The sequence below is a fragment of the Gigantopelta aegis genome, chromosome 8, assembly GCF_016097555.1.
Source record: "Gigantopelta aegis isolate Gae_Host chromosome 8, Gae_host_genome, whole genome shotgun sequence".
NCBI lineage: Eukaryota > Metazoa > Mollusca > Gastropoda > Neomphalida > Peltospiridae > Gigantopelta > Gigantopelta aegis.
The window spans coordinates 47,006,878-47,025,904 of NC_054706.1; the positions used below are offsets into that span (position 1 = coordinate 47,006,878).

The window sequence follows — 19,027 nt, forward strand, 5'->3', positions numbered from 1 at the left end:
GCATATTAGATATATTTGAAAGTTAAAGTTTTGTTTAATGAAACCACTAGAGCACAGTGTGATTAATTAGCCTAGCCAGTTATTGTTTTCACAATAGCAGCAATGGATCTTTTATATGTATATTCGAACACATGACAGCACATACCACGGGCTTTTTTATAAATCAGTCTGGGGGCACTGCTTGGAACGGGAAATATATATGCAGACATTGAATCTATAATTCTTAGACAGCGTAATATATTTTCAGCTGCTATTACATTTTTTAATTGGTTGGTTGGTTGTGGGTGAGTTTTACTGGGTCTGTTTTATTGTTTCGGTTCCTTTATTGTTGTTGTAGGGTGTGAGTTTTTTGTTGTTTTGTTTTTTGTGGGGAGTGTTGTTTTGTTTTTGGGAGGCAGAGAGTTGGGGTGTGTGTGTATTTTTGTTTCGCTTTTTTTGTTTGTTCGTTGTTTTTTTGGTGCTTTTGGGGGTTTGGAGTGGGTTTGTGGATTGTTTATTTTTTTTGCTTTTTTTGTTTGTTTCTGTTTGTTTGAAATTTAATTAATAAAAATCATTTATAAAATAAATTTAATGTAATTAAAACAACATATCTAACAAACAAAATGAAATGAAAAACGAGTTTTGTAAACAGATACCAAATGTGTATTGTACAGTCCTAGTAATTCGTTATAATTTTAGGCCTGCAAAAATGACACTTTTTTGAAATCCTATTAAATTGTCATTTGCTAATATGTGGATCTGGCAAAATGTATACCCGTAATATCACACAACGTTTTACTTGTCATGCGCTGTCTGTCTTTCATCGATCTCCGTCTGTGGGCCATTGGACTATTTCTCGTTCCAACCATGATACTAAAAGTAAAGTAAAGTTTGTTTTATTTAACGACGCCACTAGAGCACATTGATTTTTTATCTTATCATCGGCTATTGGACGTCAAACATATGGTCATTCTGACACTGTTTTTCAGAGGAAACCCGTGGTCGCCACATAGGCTACTCTTTTACGACAGGCAGCAAGGGATCTTTTATTTGCGCTTCCCACAGGCAGGATAGCACAAACCATGGCCTTTGTTGAACCAGTTATGGATCACTGGTCGGTGCAAGTGCTTTACACCTACCCATTAAGCCTTGCGAAGCACTCACTCAGGGTTTGGAGTCGGTATCTGGATTAAAAATCCCATGCCTCGACTGGGATCCGAACCCAGTACCTACCAGCCTGTAAACCGATGGCCTGCCACGACGCCACCGAGGCCGGTACCATGACACTACGACTGGTATATCAAAGGCTGTGGTATGTTGTATCCTGTCTGTGGGATGGTGGATATAAAAGATCACTTGATACAAATGGAGAAAATGTAGCGGATTTCCACTCTAAGACTGTATCAAAATTACTAACTGTTTGACATCCAATAGTCGGTGATTAATAAATCAGTGTACTCTAGTGGTGTCGTTAAACAAAACAAACTTTAACTTTGTTAACTTTAGCTGCTTCTCTTGCAAGCAACATTTGACTTTTACTGTGTCAATATTCACATCTTTCGTTTTTGTTTCTTTTACAATGTGAGGTACGTGTGTGCCAGTCTTTGGTGTAAACTGTATACTATTCTACGATTAACATACTGTAAATGACAGAAATATTGAACTTTATAACTGCTAGTGACATATTAAAGTAGCCAAGTCAGTTTAAAATAGAGAATATTAAAAAAGTGCCCTTGATATGAATGAATGAATGTTTAACGACCACCCAACATAAAAATACACATTGGTTATTGGGTGTCAAACAAAGATAAGTATATGAATATGATTATTAATTTTAAATTAAAAGAATATATGTATACATTGTACATGTACATAATTATATAAAAGCAGTGTACATAAAGAGCTGTGGAAAAAATACAGTACAATACAAAAATGAAGATGAGGACTGCGACTATCACAGGACTGGCTTGACAGAATGAAGCTTGTTCGTGATCACACCGTTCCAATCGTCTTGCTAAGTCGAAAAGATATATTGGTTAATATGATATTTAAAATCACTGTATTAGACACCAACACTGGCACGAGACAAAAATCAAAGCAGACTTGGCAGCAGAATATGTCATTAGAGTGCCCATAATGCCAACATGGCTGGGTATCCAACAAAATATAACATCTTTATTGGCAATCGATAAAAAGACACACTTTCGTATTACCACCCCAGACAAGGAATGCTCCAGCTTCATGTATTGTAAAGCTAGAAGACTCGAAAGTGAGTCTATAAAAGTAATATATTTGTATGCACATGTCTTTAGTCTTTTCCAGGGTTTTAATGATTGCCCAAATTTCAGCAGTGATTACCGAAAATGATTATATCTAATGAAAAATCTGTAGCAGAAGCTACATAATTCCCATTCCGTGATCCGTCTGTATAAACAGTCATATGTAATCACGGTACCCGTCTTGAATAAATGTTAAAATAATGAGGACCTTTAAGTCCTTCTTTTTAACATATTTTAAATGGGACACAAAAGATAGCCTCCTGTCAAATATAACCACCAGAAATTTGGTCTTGTCCACAATAGGAATCAAAGACTGTCTTTGTCTTGGAGAATCTAAAGCCATTGGCAGTTTGCTATTGTTGAAGTGCGTCTCGCAATTCCTCCAGAGAAGAGGGTTGTTGTATACTTCAGCATGTTCAGATGATGGGCTGCTTTTCAGCTTTATTTCTGACAGATGTGAAAGCATCTGTACTGAAAGCAGAAGATGAGTTATGAGAACGGTTGTTTGCCAAGGCATTGGCAAAGTCACATTGAGACGTGATACCTGTATCATTGACAGACAAATGATGAACTGTGTTACTGGATTCTTTTTCCTTGATCATACAGGCCATATTTCAGAGAGATTTAACATATGTTTGTAAATTCAACTTGGAGATATAATATCGACAAGATTATTTCATACTCTGGCTTATCTCTCTGCGAGCCTTAGCCCTAGCAATACGATATGCATTTAAGTTATCCCCTGTAGGTTCACGTTTGAACCTCTCAATGATCCTGTTTCGCTCTTTAAGTGCATCTTTGGAAGTGTCATTAAACTATGGTTTATTGAAACGATTTAATACTGTCTTAAGTCTTATGAATAGTTTCATCTGCAATGTCCTACAAAATGGAAGTAAACAAACACAAGAGATCCGCATCAGTAAAGTCAGATTGTTACAGACGCTGAAACTGACCCCGGTTGGTCTTCGTCAACTTCCACCTTTGAACCCTTTCAAGTGATGGAGGTCCACCATTCTCCAAAATAAATGGAAAGTGATCACCACGACAAGGGTCTGGACCAACGTTCGATGAGTAATCAATGAAAAGTGATGGACTACAAAGGGTTAAATCTGTGGCAGTGAAAGAACCACTTGCAGAATGAAAATATGCATGACTTTCATCATTAAATATGAGTATACTATTTTTGAGAACTAAGTCTTCCGATGGTTTACCTCTAAAATGTACATCAATCAAGAATTAAAAATGTATTTTTTCGTTTAAAAACATTTTACTTATTTTATTTATTTATTTACTTAGTTCCTTACTTATATATTATTTAAAATTATTATTATTATTATTATTATTATTATTATTATTATTATTATTATCATTATTACTATTATTATTAATTTTATTATTATTATTATTATTATTATTATTCATAAAATAATTTCAAAAATTCTTTGCACACCTAAAATATTTTTTAATTAAGATGCTGTATACCGCTCGTGTTGTAACAGTAACAATAACAAATACAACAACGTTAGTCTCAAGTTCAATCCAGACATGGTGGCTAAACCTATGAACCATATTACTGTTATGTTGTCATGCGCATTTGTGAGTACACTGTACTTCCGCAGTAACTTCTGCCATGTGCTGAAAAAAAGAGAGATGTAAACACTATACAAGAACAGCAATATATTCGCCACAGCTATCGAACACGCATCTGCACAAACATGAGAAAGAAAAAGGTGATGTTTTGTTGTTAGTGCATTTAGGTTTATTTAAAATATTTTTAAATTAAAGATGATTATTAATTTATTTTCTTGTTTAAACTCAAGAAGAACAATTTGGTGCGAGGATTTACCCAATACTTACCCAAAATTACCCAATACTGCCCAATACTTACCCAATACCACTACTAACTATTATATCATCACTAAATTCAAACAATACTGGGATAGCTTAAAACCTGTCATGGAACCTCTCAGACAAAATATTATCTCAACTCTTTGGACAAACAATAACTGAATCAATAAATCACCGACTAAAACAGGTTTCAGAATGGAAACAACACAAACTACCAGAACTCGTGGATAAACTCTCCTTAGTGTCGCAAATACAAATGCTTGATTTAAGACGTTGTTTACACAATACAGGTAATTTTAAATTGACCAAACGCACCAAATCATTTGAAATAGCTTCGGATTGTTGGGCTGAAAAAACAGCAGGTGAAAAGGAAAGACTGTTTAAAACATTCTTGGCAAAAAAGAAAAATCAATTGAACGACCACTTCGTGCGTGCTACACAAGCTGCCGATTTTGTGTGTCCTAGGCCCAAACTGTCATGTGGAAAAAAAACCAGGCCAAAGAAATCAGAAAAATCTAAAACACTGACAATTCGCCGCAAACAACACTTGTAACTAATATCCAGGTTTAGGGGTTCTTGCGTGATGATATAATAGTTAGTAGTGGTATTGGGTAAGTATTGGGTAGTATTGGGTAAATCGTCGCACCCGAACAATTTATCATGGAAGTTAGGCCCCAAAAAAAGAAAAAGAAAAGAGTTGGTGATCGTCCTTTTGAGCACACAAATCAGAGGGGGGGGCGGGGGGGGGGAGGTGTTTATTATTATTTTGTTTGTTTGCGGGAGTAGCAGCCAACAGCGCATGCGCCTGGATGTTGTAGTTCCTTGGCTGGCTGCCAGATGGACCTGGTGATGGTTTAACCCGTTACAGTGCTTACGAAAGTTGAATTGCTGCTATCTCGACGCATTTTAAACAGTTTTTAACAAAATAAAAAATAAAATAAATTCAGGAGCGGGTGCATTTTTCAGGTACGGGCGGGGACGATCACCAACTCTTTTTTTTTTTTTTGGCCTTATAGAGAATACAGAACATATATTGATATAAATGAATTAATTAATGTTAAAAAATGTCCCCTAGCACACGGAAAAAAAAATTGGCTAGTAGGTTTCAAACAATGTCAGGTCAAAGGTTAAAATGTGTTATGGTGCCATTAGATATTCTTTTTATAGAGGGGCAGGACGTAGCCCAGTGGTAAAGCATTTGCTTGATGCGCAGTCGGTTTGGGATCGATCCCCGTCAGTGGGCCCATTGGGCTATTTCTTGCTCCAGCCAGTGCAACACGACTGGTATATATCAAAGACTGTGGTATGTGTTATCCTGTCTGTGGGGTGGTGCATATAAAATATCCCTTGCAGCTAATCGAAAAGAGTAGCCCATGAAGTGACGAAAGCGGGTTTCCTCTCTCTCTCTATATCTGTGTGGTCCTTAACCATATGTTTGATGCCATATAACCGTAATTAAAATGTGTTGAGTGCATCGTTAAGTAAATATTTCCTTCCTTACTTTGTTTTATAGTTTAATAAAAGTATTGTCTCTGTTTAAAACCACAAATTTAAAATCTCAACGTTTCGTCAACTATAGTTTAGTGAACATTGCATTAATTTAGTTTTTTTCATTCTTATTTTAGGGAAAGTCTGCAAAAAGGGCGCAGTCTTCACAAGGAGATGTTCAGGAACTCCAGGCAAAGCAGGCTCCTCACTCCTTCGTCTTTCACCGAGGGCAGGTCGGCAAGAATGTGCGCCACCTGGTGTTAGATGTGCGGCGCATCATGGAGCCATACACTGCAGTAAAGCTTAAGGTAATTAATAAGTGTGAAGTGATTCTTAAAATGAATTTATAAATAAAAAAAAAAAAAAAAAATTTAATAAAAACCCATAAAATATTAATATGGTATAACATAATTTATATAAGACTGATTTCCTGTTTGTCAGCGTACATGTATATTTTGATTATGAATTTGGGCTAGTGATTTATCTTGTCAAAGACTGATTTGGGTGTAAACTGGCTCAGTGGTACAGTGGTTAAGCCATCGGACTACAGGCTGGTAGGTACTGGGTTCGGATCCCAGTTGAGGCATGGGATTTTTAATCCAGATACCGACTCCAAACCCTGAGTGAGTGCTCCGCTAGGCTCAATGGGTAGGTGTAAACCACTTGCACCGACCAGTGATCCATAACTGGTTCAACAAAGGCCATGATTTGTTCTATCCTGCCTGTGGGAAGCGCAAATAAAAGATCCCTTGCTGCCTATCATAAAATAGTAGCCTATGTGGCGACGGCAGGTTTCCTCTAACAAAATAGTGTCAGAATGACCATATGTTTGACCTCCAAAAGCCGATGATAAGATTAAAAATCAATGTGCTCTAGTGGCATCGTTAAATAAAACAAACTTTACATTTTTTTTATTAATTAAATAACAATTCAGTTTCCTTTTATTTTCAGTTCATTGCCCGTTAATAACATCTCTTCTGTGTTTTTTTTTTTCTTACAATTATGTGTAGGTAAGGAAGAAGAACGTCCTCAAGGACTTTGTGAACATCGCGGGCGTCCTCAACGTCACCCACTTCATCGTGTTCACCAAGAGCGATGTCTCCACCAACATGAAGCTGATGCGTCTGCCACGCGGCCCCACACTGACGTTTAAGGTCCACGGCTACTGCTTCAGCCGCGACGTGCTGTCGGCGCAGCGCAGGCCCAACGTGGAGCTGAGGCAGTACCAGCATCACCCGCTTCTCGTGATGAACAACTTCAGCGGGGACGGCATGCACCTCAAGCTCATGACCACCATGTTCCAGAACATGTTTCCATCCATCAATGTCAACAAGGTCAGAGCTTCTAGAACTTTTTCTAAATCCACTAGCCATGGGATCAGTGATTTAAAAAAATTACTAGCCATGATTAAAAATTCACTTGCCCTACTTTACTTTAAGTTAATACAAGTTTACTAAATAACAGTAATAATCAGATATGTCACCTAGAGGGGATAGAGATTTAAAAATACTAACATTGGGGTTTGGGTGGGGTCAGGATATTCATGTTTACAAAATATTTAACTGCAACATTTGAAAACAAAAACAATTCACTAGCCATCGGGCATGGCAGTCGTAATTATTTACTAGCCCAACATTGAATATCACTAGCCATGGGAGTGGGGCTACCATAATCTCAAAGCCCTGAAATTATATGAAAATGTAACACAGGAATTTATATAGTGGGGGTGTTTACAATGTGGAAAGGGAAGTATATAGAGGGTTAAAGTTTGTTTTGTTTAATGACACCAAATGGGCCCACCAGTGGGGATTGATATTAGATTGACCGTTCATCAAATGAGCGATTTACCACTTTGCTACATCCCACTCCTGAATAAATTACGAAGCCGTAACATGGCATATAAAGCAGTCAGGTGTGTGTGTGTGCAGGAATTTATGCAGTGGGGGTGTTTACAATGTGGAAAGCAAAGTGTGTAAAAGGGTTGAATCATGCTTCCCCGAAAAATAAAGGCATATAAAGCTCTGAGATGTGTGTGCAGGAATTTTTGCAGTGAGAGTGTGTACAATGTGGAAAGTGAAATATATGGAGGGGATCAAATCATGCTTCCCTGGAAAATATATTTAAAAAAAAAAAAATTGAGTCAGGGTTGTGTGTGTGGACCCTAAAACACACCCCACCCCTCAAACACATGTCTAGCTGTTCATGTAACGATTGTTATTATACTACTGCTGCAGACATTTGCAAAATGGGAATTAAAGTTGAATTTGTCAAATGTATTTCATTAATTAATTGACCAAAATGCTAATTTGAAAATTACATGTCATCTTTTAAAATATTTTACATGAATTATCATTCTGTTCACATGTCTGTTACACAGTGTCAAATTGATGCATTCTGCCAATCAGTTACATGATGAATTGTTACATTATGAATGAATTTATTGAGTTCCAGGCCCTAATCTAGAATTCAAAATATAGGAGAGGAGATAGCAGAGGACAATTTTTCAAAATAGTTCACACGATTTTAGTTTGGTAACCGATTGAATGATTATGTGAATTGTATTTGCGTCACCTAATGAATTAGCTCAAATTTGCATTGACCTTATAGTTTAAAGTTGCAGACCCTAGTTTCAACCTGTGAAAATGGACACTAAATTTAGTTAATCTACAAACCTGTAAGTGTAATATATTTGGATAAAGTTAAAACAGAGTGACGTAAGTGAGTCTGTGACGTTACAACAGCAGTCCTTAAAGCCGCACACCCTAGTTCCATCCAGCAAAAATAAATTATAATTTGGTTAATCTACAAACCTGTAACACACTTGGATCACATTTTTATCAAATGGAGTGAAAAAGCAGGTTTTATATCGATAAATACCATGGGAATCCCCATGTCCCAATTGCTTGAAATAATTTTGAAAGTTAGTATTCTGATGTCACCGGTAGAAGCACAACAATGCCTACGTCACGACAAATTTCACAGACTTGGGGTGCGTTCGTTTCACCTCTCTTGGACATATTCCAACTGTTCTGTCCTGGTTGTATCCCCTCTCCAGATATCGTAAGACTTAGCAAAATTATTGGTTTTAAGGGTTTGTAACGTTTTGTATTGAGACACTTACTTGTCTGAACTTTATTGTTACTGAAAATGTTCACGAACTGTGAAGAAAAATCTCACAAATGAACAACAAATCGGATGTTGATTGCGCGAACCGTGCACGAGAAAACAAACCGAACCAAAATGATAACTGTCACGTGATATACCAATGTCTGTGACATTAAAAATAGATTGGACCTCGCTTGCTTAACGGTTTTTTCTCGACAACACGTTTTGTGAAAAAATGCAAAAAATGCATTTTGTGGTTTTACAAACATCAGGATTACCAAAAAGCACTTCAGGTGAATGGAAATGTGTATTCTAAATAATAAAATGCAAGTAAAGTGCAATTTTATTTGTGAAAAATGGGGTTTAATAGTGAAAAACAACGCCATAATGGTTAACAAATAAACGTAACTAGGGTGTGTCCCTTTAAGATTTGAACCGGCCTCTGTGGCATCGTGGCAGGCCATCAGTCTACAGGCTGGTAGGTACTGGGTTCGGATCCCAGTCAAGGCATGGGATTTTTAATCGAGATACCGACTCCAAACCCTGAGTGAGTGCTCTGCAAGGCTCAATGGGTAGGTGTAAACCACTTGCACCGACCAGTGATCCATAACTGGTTCAACAAAGGCCATGGTTTGTGCTATCCTGCCTGTGGGAAGCGCAAATAAAAGATCCCTAGCTGCCTGTCGTAAAAAGAGTAGCCTATGTGGCGACAGCAGGTTTCCTCTAAAAACAGTGTCAGAATGACCATATGTTTGATGTCCAATAGCCGATGATAAGATAAAAAATCAATGTGCTCTAGCAGCGTCGTTAAATAAAACAAACTTTACTTTAAGATTTGACACAAGCAATTGCTTCTGCTCACGTGTAATCGTGCAAAACTATTTCCATGTGGGCAAAAAACTGCTCGTCTCATTATGCACCGATATTGTTAATATATTTACTCGAAATTACTGTGAATTGTTACACTGGGAGCAATTGCTCTCCTACATAATTTCAGGAGAGCAGTTTCTTGCTTACCATTGATTTTCAAACCAAAAGCACTGCAATCTGGAAACGGGCCTCAGAAAATTGCGAGAACGATCGTTTCGTTCGCCTGTTGTTCACGCAAATCTAATTTTGAGTAACCTATTTTTTGTGCATGCAAAATTTTGAGCACCATTTACTTGGATATAACGGGTTACGCAAAAATGAAATGGGTTACCTTGATTTATTTTGGCATAACTGATATATGGATCATGCAGTGTTTCAATTTTCAGAGGTCTGGGAAGTATTCTTATGAAAAACCTAGAACTCGAATCAATAACCGCTACTACTCAGACACACATACATTTTTAAAACTGTGAAAAATGCCTGGGAAATATACTTATAAAAAAAACTAAAACTCGAATCGATACCCGCAACTTCTCACTCTCAGACACACATGCATTTTTAAAACTGAAAAATACATTTTGTGGTATTAGAGACACCAGGATTACCAAAAATACTTCGGTTGTACAAGTAATGTTTAATTTCAGTGATCATAAATGGCTTTAAGCAAAATTAAACTACACAGAATATTTTTAAGAGTGTAAGTTTATGTAAAATAAAATTTAAAATATGTTTTATTGCTAATAATTAAAGAAAGGTTTCCTTGATACCTGGTAAAGTGACTGGTATATCAAAGGCTGTGGTATGTGCTATCCTGTCTGTTGAATGGTGCATATAAATGATCCCTTGCTATTCTTAACAATACCAGAAGTACTACTGAACACTATCCGAAGTGGTCAGACTAAGCTCACAGCTAAAAGCTGATGGGGAAATGACAGGTGTGTGGCACAGATAGCCTCAAGAGATGAGCACATGTCGCGGTTGGAGAGACAAGGACTGGGAGGTGGGCAGCGAAAGAAGTTGAATGATAGGAGGCGTTGCCAGATCGGGAAGAAATGAGATGGAATTCAAAGGAGTAAAAAGGAAGGGGGGAATTGGAGGAAATAAATGAAAAGAAAAAAAGAAGATCCCATGCTACTAATGGAAAAATATAGCAGGTTTTCTCTCTAAGACTATATGTAAAAATTATCTACAGTAATTGGATGATTTTAATATTTGTACATGTAATTCTTGTTGCAGGTTAAGCTGGATAGCATCAAGAGATGTGTTTTGATTGACTACGACCAAGAAACAAAGATGATTGATCTCAGACATTAGTGAGTAAAATTTCTTTTGTATAAGTTATAAAGACTATCCACATAAAAACCCTTTGACTTTGATAGGTCCGAGAGTGCAGCCACCCTGAGAATCTCACTTCTTTTTTTTTTACTCCAGAAAATAGCATACACATCTCAGGGTTTAATCTGTATAATGTTTCATTTGTTTATAAAACGTAGTGCCCCCCACCCCGGATTTTGATCAGGGTATGGCCCTGTACTGCAAACAGATATGATACAATATTTCGGATTGGTCGTGTTGTGGAAATTTGTTTTGTTTAACGACACCACTAGAGTACATTGATTTATTAATTATCAACTATTGGATGTAATTTTGAAATATAGTCTCAGAGAGGAAGCCCGTTACATATTTTCCATTAGTAATAAGGAATATTTTGTATGCACCATCCCATAGACAGGAGAGCACATACCACAGCCTTTGATATACCAGTTGTGGTGTGCACTGGCTGGAATGAAATATAGCCCAATGGGAGGGCATTAAAATGTCACAAATTGATTTCACAGTAGCTTTTACGGCAGCATTGCCAATTGTCACTGCAAATTTCGATGGCTGAGTCTGTGTGATAACCTGCTAATATTATGATGCGTCGATGGCTGAGTCTGTGATAACCTGCTAATATTATGATACGTCGATGGCTGAGTCTGTGTGATAACCTGCTAATATTATGATGCATCGATGGCTAAGTCTGTGTGATAACCTGCTAATATTATGATGCGTCGATGATGAGTCGTCGATGGCGAAGTCTGTGATGGCCAAGTCTGTGTGATAACCTACTAATATTATGATGCGTTGATGGCTGAGTCTGTGTGATAATCTGCGAATATTATGATGCGTTGATGGCTGAGTCTATGTGATAACTTGCTAATATTATGATGTGTTGATGGCTAAGTCTGTGTGATAACCTGCGAATATTATGATGTGTTGATGGCTAAGTCTGTGTGATAACTTGCTAATATTATGATGTGTTGATGGCTGAGTCTGTGTGATAACCTGCTAATATTATGATGCGTTCATGTATATGTTGGTCAGTAAATTCAAAAACTATTTCATCTTTTTATTAATTTTTTTATTTCTTCTGTAGCAACATCAGAGTAGTTCCCACAGGAATGAGTCGTGGAATCAAGAAGCTGATTAAATCGAAATTGCCAGACTTAGGAAAATATGAAGACATAAGTGAATATGTTGACAAGTGAGTAGTAAACAGCTTTATTGTAGCCTAGGTAATGTTAGTGATGTTAAATGTAAGGGGCCATTCGTAGTTATCAACAATTTCACATGCGTACAATTTGTACTCTTTGTTTTGGTGCACCCTCTCTTCATGAATGTTGATTTTGTAAGGAATATATTACTACAGATTTTTGTTAATTTCAAAAGCTGACACTAACCACCTCTGCATTATTACTGTATGGTTTGTATGCTAGCGAAAATGTTAATATACTCTTCAAAAGAAGAAATGCAAAACCACATTGTCGTAACATTTGGAGAATTGATTTAATTATTGAATGGTGAGTCCGATAATTACCAAATGTTGGAGGATTGTTCACAATTCACTCTAGTCCATTGTGAGTAAGTGATAGGACACACCACCAAGGTCAAGGTCATCTGGAGTCAATACCGGGTGTGGCCTCCACGTGTGTTGACAACTGCCTGGCACCACCTGCCCATTGAAGCAACCAGAGTACGGATGACGTCCCGGGGGATGGTGGCCCACTCGGCCTGCAAGGCTGCTGCCAGCTCGGGCAGGGTCTGGGGCTGTGGTTGTCGCTGTCGGAGGCGTCGGTCCAACTCGTCCCATAGATGCTCAATTGGGTTCAAATCCGGTGATATCGATGGCCAAGGAAGGACATTAATGTTGTTGTTCTGTAGGAAAGCCGTTGTGAGACGTGCTGTGTGAGGCCTGGTGTTGTCATGTTGGAACACTGCGTTGGCGTTGGCCATAACTGGAACGATGTGTGGCCGGAGGATCTGGTCAATGTAGCCCTGTGCATTCAGGTTGCCCTGCACGTGGACCAGGTCAGTTCTGCCAGTGTGTGAGATGGCTGCCCACACCATGACACTACCCCCGCCGAATCTGTCCACTTCCTGCACGCAGTTTGCAGCATAACGTTCACCACGACGCCTATACACGCGACATCTTCCATCATGACGTCGGAGCAGAAATCGGGACTCGTCACTGAACCACACCTGTCTCCATCGCAGTTGAGGCCATTGTCGATGAATCTGGCACCACTGCAGTCGGAGTCGACGGTGTTGTGGTGTTAAGATGACACCTCGAACTGGACGTCTGGCACGAATTCCTACCTCACGTAGGCGGTTCCGTACGGTCTGGTCGGATATCCTGCGCAAACCTGGTATTGCTGCGGCTGTGGAGGTGGCAGTAGTCAATCGTTCCCGAAGGTGGCGTACCCGGATGTAGCGGTCCTGCCCGGGGGTAGTGACCCGTGGTCGACCGGATCTAGGGAGGTCACGTGTTGATCCATGTTGCTGGCAATGGTCCCAGTCTGGAGATGGTGCTTGGGGACACATGGAATGCCCTGGCAACGGCCGTTCTGGATTCGCCTGCGTCTAGTCGGCCGATGGCATTGTTTCTCTGCGGTTCACTGAGACGTGGCATGTCCTGGATTGTCAACTGTCGGCCAGATACAGAGGCCAGGCAAGCGAACACCCTGCACTTTTATACTGTCGGTGTTCATGTTGCACGTGCAGACAACGCACGTGCAGTGGTGACATGGTTTGCACGTGGCTGCGTTTTTGCGAATATTCACATTTTGAAACTTTATTTTACAGTAGCTGCGTTTTATCGAATGTAACCGTGGGAATGTGTTTGGGACATGCAATGACCTTATATTCACAAAGCATGAACCGGTAGGAAACATAAAATCGGAGTTATAACCCATTTGTACCCTTTTGCGTTTCTTTTTTTGAAGAGTATATATGTGAACCTCCCTTGGTTTATTCAAATTATTAATTAGTAGTGTGTTCCTACATGTATGTATTCTCCTGATCTGAGTTTAAGAAAGTGACACTGGTGTAGGAAGCGGGGAAGGAGGGCATGTGCCCCTCACTTTGTGGGAGCAGCAATGTTTTTTTATATATTTATACCTGGCACCGTCCTACGCCCGTGAGTAAAATATAACTTTTTATTTTTATTTCAGGGGAGGTAACTTGTCCGAGAGTGAAGCCGAAATGGATGGTGACTTCAACAAAGTAACGTTACCACAGAAAATGACAGGACGAGGAAACACGAAGCTCAGTCAGAGCGCTATCAGGTATATCGTTGTGCTGTTAGATGAAATATAACCTAATGGTGTTCATTTTATTTCAGTTTATTTTTATGCTTATGTCCAATATCTGGGCTGTCGGACCAGGACAGTGACAGGGAGTTGATATTGGTTTGTGAGAAAGGGTAAACTCGCTCACAGGGTCCAAACTTAACGATGGCACTGATGACAATTGACGTCATTGAGATATGAATTGCCGTAGGTCAGAAAGGAAGGAAATGTTTTACATATGGTTAAGGACCACACAGAGAGAGAGAGGAAACCCGCTGTCACCACTTCATGGGCTACTCTTTTCGATTAGCAGCAAGGGATCTTTTATATGCACCATCCCACAGACAGGATAGTACATACCACAGCCTTTGTTGCACCAGTTATGGAGCACCGGCTGGAACGAGAAATAGACAAATGGGGCCACTGATGGGGATCGATCCTAAACTGACCACGCATCGAGCGAGCGCTTTACCACTGGGCTACGTCCCGTCCCTCCGTAGGTCAGGAGTATCACAGACGGCACTTTTGGTAAAGAGCATCGACAATGGCAAATGTATACACCTGCGACACGTTCCACAGAGCGATTTTAGCCCTAAGATCACCTTAAGAGCATAGCTACCATATGCACTTACGGTGATCTTAGGGCTACAATGGCTTCGTGGAACGGGGCCCAGGTGTGCATTATATCTGCCAGTATTTAATATTTGTATATTTGAAATATAACCTTTTAGTCATCTTTATTTGCTGCAAAAGTCACTTTATAAAGACAATGCCATAAGCAGAGTCAAAATTGCTGTTAGTGGGCCATTTCACCCGTGACAATTAAAAAAAACCCATTGCTGTGGGAGACATATTCTTAAGTTCAAGGCCTACACTCGGCATGGGATCCGGTACTGAGTGACAACTCATCTGGACCACTATTCCACTGAGGCTTGTGCTAAAGGTGTAATAAAAACATTATTTTAAGGAAATCTTTTTATTATTTGATTAGTTCTTTTAAAAAAAAAAAAAACTAAACTTAAAAAAACACACCTCAAAATGCTTCAAGTATCATATAGTGTTCAGCTTTTTAAAGATGAATGACATCTTTTTATTTTAATTCACATCCCTGTATCATTCACTGAAAAATCTCTGATCATGTATTTGGACAGACTGAAGGAGGTTGGACCGAGGTTGAAGCTACAGCTAGTGAAGATAGAAGAAGGAATATGCAGTGGGCAAGTCATGTTTCATGAGTTTGTTGAGAAGACGTCAGGTGATCTGAAATCACTGAAGAAACTGAGAGAGCAGAAAAAGTAAGCACTGCAATTCATGTCTCAAAATACAAAAATTTGTTAATGTGGCAATTTGAACAGATTTTTGACATGGGCACAATTTTTCTCTTGCCTGTGACATTGCTTAAGAAAGACCTTTTGCTGCTTACCTTTGTATTTTTATTGTTTTTTTTACCATTCACTGCAATTGTTTTTTATGACCATTACAATCACATCAGGTAAAATCTTGTCTCATTCATCTGAAATGAATATTAGTTAATTTTATGGTGTTTCAGCACCATTAGTATGGAAATTGTACACCACAGGTCTATCTACACAATATATAAAAAAAACAAAAAAAACAAGCTCTGTAACTGCTATAACATTTTGTTTACATTTTGTAACTTGATTGATTTATACATGTTCTGTGTTGCCATCAGACTGTTGAAGCTTAAGCGTAAAAAGGAGCAGGCAGAAAACGTGAGGAAGAAGCAGGAGGCTAAAGAAGCTCACAAGGCAAAGAGTTTGGCAGGAATGGCAGACGCACAGGAAACATCCAAAACAGAAGATGTAGAAAAAAGTGCCTCTGGTATGGCTTCATATGTTTAATCATTTTGTTTACTGTGACGTGGTTGTTTCGCTTTCTATAAAGGGTAGGTAGCCTCTGAGGGTTTCTTCTCTATCCCTGTTGTTTCACACCCAATAGCCGATATGTTTTTCGTGCTGGGGTAGCATTAAACATGCATTAATACATTCATTCTCGATCTCTGTCAAGACATTAATACATTCGTTCTCGATCTCTGTCAAGACATTAATACATTCGTTCTCGATCTCTGTCGAGACATTAATACATTCATTCTCAATCTCTGTCAAGACATTAATACATTCATTCTCGATCTCTGTCAAAACATTAATACATTCATTCTCGATTTCTGTCAAAACAATACATTCATTCTCTATCTCTGTCAAAACATTAATACATTCATTCTCTATCTCTGTCAAAACATTAATACATTCATTCTTGATCTCTGTCAAAACATTAATACATTCATTCTACATTCATTCTCTATCTGTGTAAAAATAACCACACACTAGGTATGCTACACGGCAAAGAGCCGTAGTTTAAAATGTGCTTAGATGGTGTTAAACATTCCTTTAGTTGGTTTTATTTTCAAGGGGGGGGGTAATACTTAAATATTTTATATTATATTCTTTTGTACTTACATATTGTATTTTTTATGTACTGTCTATTTCTGTTAATTCATGCGGGGTTCGAAACTCGCCAAAAAATATGGTGGCCCAAAAAATAATAATGCATGTTGCCAAATTATGGTAAGTGAACCATGAGCAAGATTTTAATGTAGAATACAAATATTAATAGTGACACATATGTTATAGACCTAAAGAAGATAATATTATTTGGGCGACTAATTATTTTTGTAATATTTAAGTTGCCCAAACAGGACATTGGTCGCATTTGGCGACCTGGTCACAGGCTGTTTCGAGTCCTGCCCATGTCTTTTAAACAAATTGTTTTTAAAATTATGCTGCAGCGTAACTGCCACATTATGTAAATAGCCGTTTGTCATGATTGATTGTTTGAAATTTCAGAGGTGAGTGAAGATGACGATGCGGCGTATTACGAGAAAGAAGTTGGAATAGCACCTGACCCAGGTTTGTAATCTAGACGTATTGTTACCTCTTTATTTTGTCTCCTATAACCTAAGATAGGTTATGGAACAGGACATAGCCCAGTGGTAAAGTGTTCGCTTGATGCATGGTCAGTTTGGGATCAATCCCCATCAGTGGGCCCATTGGGATATTTCTCATTCCAGCCAGTGCACCATAATGGGTATATCAATGGCCGTGGTATGTGCTATCCTGTCTGTGGGATGGTGTATATAAAAGATCCCTTGATACTAATGGAAACATGTAGCAGCTTTCCTCTCTAAGAATATATGTCAAATTTACCAAATGTTTGGCATCCAATAGCTAATGTGGGGGTGGGATGTAGCCCAGGGGTAAAGCGCTCGCTTGATGTGCGGGTGGTTTGGGATCGTTCCCCGTCAGTGGGCCCATTGGGCTATTTCTCGTTCCAGCCAGTGCACCACAACTGGTATATCAAAGGTGGTATGTGGTATCCTGTCTGTGGGATGGTGCAAGTAAAAGATCCATCGCTGCTAATCAAAAAGAGTAGTCTATGTAGTGATGACAGCAGGTTTCCTCTCTCAATATCTGTGTGGTCCGTAACCATATATCTGACACCATATATCTGTAAATAAAATGTGTTGAGTGCATCATTAAATAAAACATTTCCTTCCTTCTTTCCAATAGCCAATGTGCTACAGTGATATCGTTAAACAAAACCAACTTTTTTTTTACACACCTTTTACTTTCATCTAGTAAAATTTAAATTGTTGTGGTTTATATTGTTGTGAAAACAAACGTAACTATAAAATGCAGTGTCCGAACTTCTGAGAATGAGATTCTGTCATTTCAGAATTTGTAGTTTTTAAATATTATTTTCTGGAATATTGCTTATTGAAAAAAAAACATTTACAAGGGGACTTGATGTTGATTGGTAAATATTTTGTTTTCTTTATTCCCTCAGACCTGTTCCTGAACAAAAAGCCACACCTGAAAAGAAAAAGGAAAATGAGTGACAATTTCCCTGGTAAACGCTTTAAGAAGGACAAATTTGACAAAACAAATCGGAACAAGAACGTCAAGGGAGACAAATCTTCCGACAAAAAATTTCGTGGCAAACCCCTCAAGGGAGATCATTCTTCAAAACCTGGCAAACGTTTCAAAGGAGATAAATCTTCAGGAAGTCATGGAAACAAAATGGCTAAAAACAAAAACGAAAAACATTTCCAAAAGGATCGGTCAGATCCTAAGAAGAAATTCAACAAAAACAGAAGAGATAATGACACTGATCGACCAAGAAAACCAGGATCAAAAACATTTTCTGGGAAACGAAAAGAAAGACCTCCTCCAAGAGGCAAGAACTCCGGGAAGAGGAAAACCAGCTTCAAGCCCAAAAGAAATCGGTGAAATAAAATGTGAATTTTCTTACACGTTGTGTGTATGTTTGTTTATATTTTAGTATGGGACATCTGTATTTGCAGATATTTATTATCCATATCATTTAAAATAAACAATGCCTTGAGTCTCACTTTGACTTTTTCCATCGATAAAACATTTTGGTTTCTTGTCATAATACTTATTCTGGCCTTGACTTCCAGAAGAAGAAGTTTGTTTTGTTTAATGACACCACTAGAGCACATTGAATTTAATAATCATCAGCTATTGGATGTCAAACATATGATCATTTTTGACAGTCATAGAGAGGAAACCCGCAACATTTTTTCATTAGTAGCAAAGGATATTTTATATGCACCATCCCACAGATAGGATAGTACATACCAAACCCTTTGATTTACCAGTCTTGGTGCTCTGTCTGGAATGAGAAATAGCCCAATGGGCTCACCGTCAGGGATCAATCCCATAGTGGCAGATTCAGTGGTATAGCACTTGTCTGAGCTGCTGTGGACCTATTTGTTTTTTTTACATCTCATCCAATCTCTGATGAATTGTA

At 38.4% G+C, this 19,027-nt stretch overlaps 1 protein-coding gene across 1 annotated transcript; it reads left to right on the top strand.

The window, feature by feature from the left end:
• The first annotated feature begins 3,850 nt into the window (after positions 1 to 3,850).
• Positions 3,851 to 18,504, top strand: LOC121379988 (suppressor of SWI4 1 homolog). The gene is made up of 10 exons (XM_041508697.1): positions 3,851 to 3,988; positions 5,732 to 5,902; positions 6,605 to 6,928; positions 10,806 to 10,882; positions 11,986 to 12,093; positions 14,060 to 14,173; positions 15,328 to 15,471; positions 15,870 to 16,018; positions 17,041 to 17,103; positions 18,041 to 18,504. Exons 1-10 carry the CDS (start codon positions 3,974 to 3,976, stop codon positions 18,481 to 18,483), a joined length of 1,608 nt encoding a protein of 535 aa, XP_041364631.1. The 5' UTR covers positions 3,851 to 3,973; the 3' UTR covers positions 18,484 to 18,504.
• The last annotated feature ends 523 nt before the right edge of the window (positions 18,505 to 19,027 follow it).

What these genes read in the sequence shown, in the direction of transcription:
- LOC121379988 (XM_041508697.1), top strand. An exon ending in ATGATTGATCTCAGACATTA is followed by an intron (nt 10,883 to 11,985) that starts GTGAGTAAAATT and finishes TTTCTTCTGTAG; the next exon opens with CAACATCAGAGTAGTTCCCA. An exon ending in CTCAGTCAGAGCGCTATCAG is followed by an intron (nt 14,174 to 15,327) that starts GTATATCGTTGT and finishes GTATTTGGACAG; the next exon opens with ACTGAAGGAGGTTGGACCGA.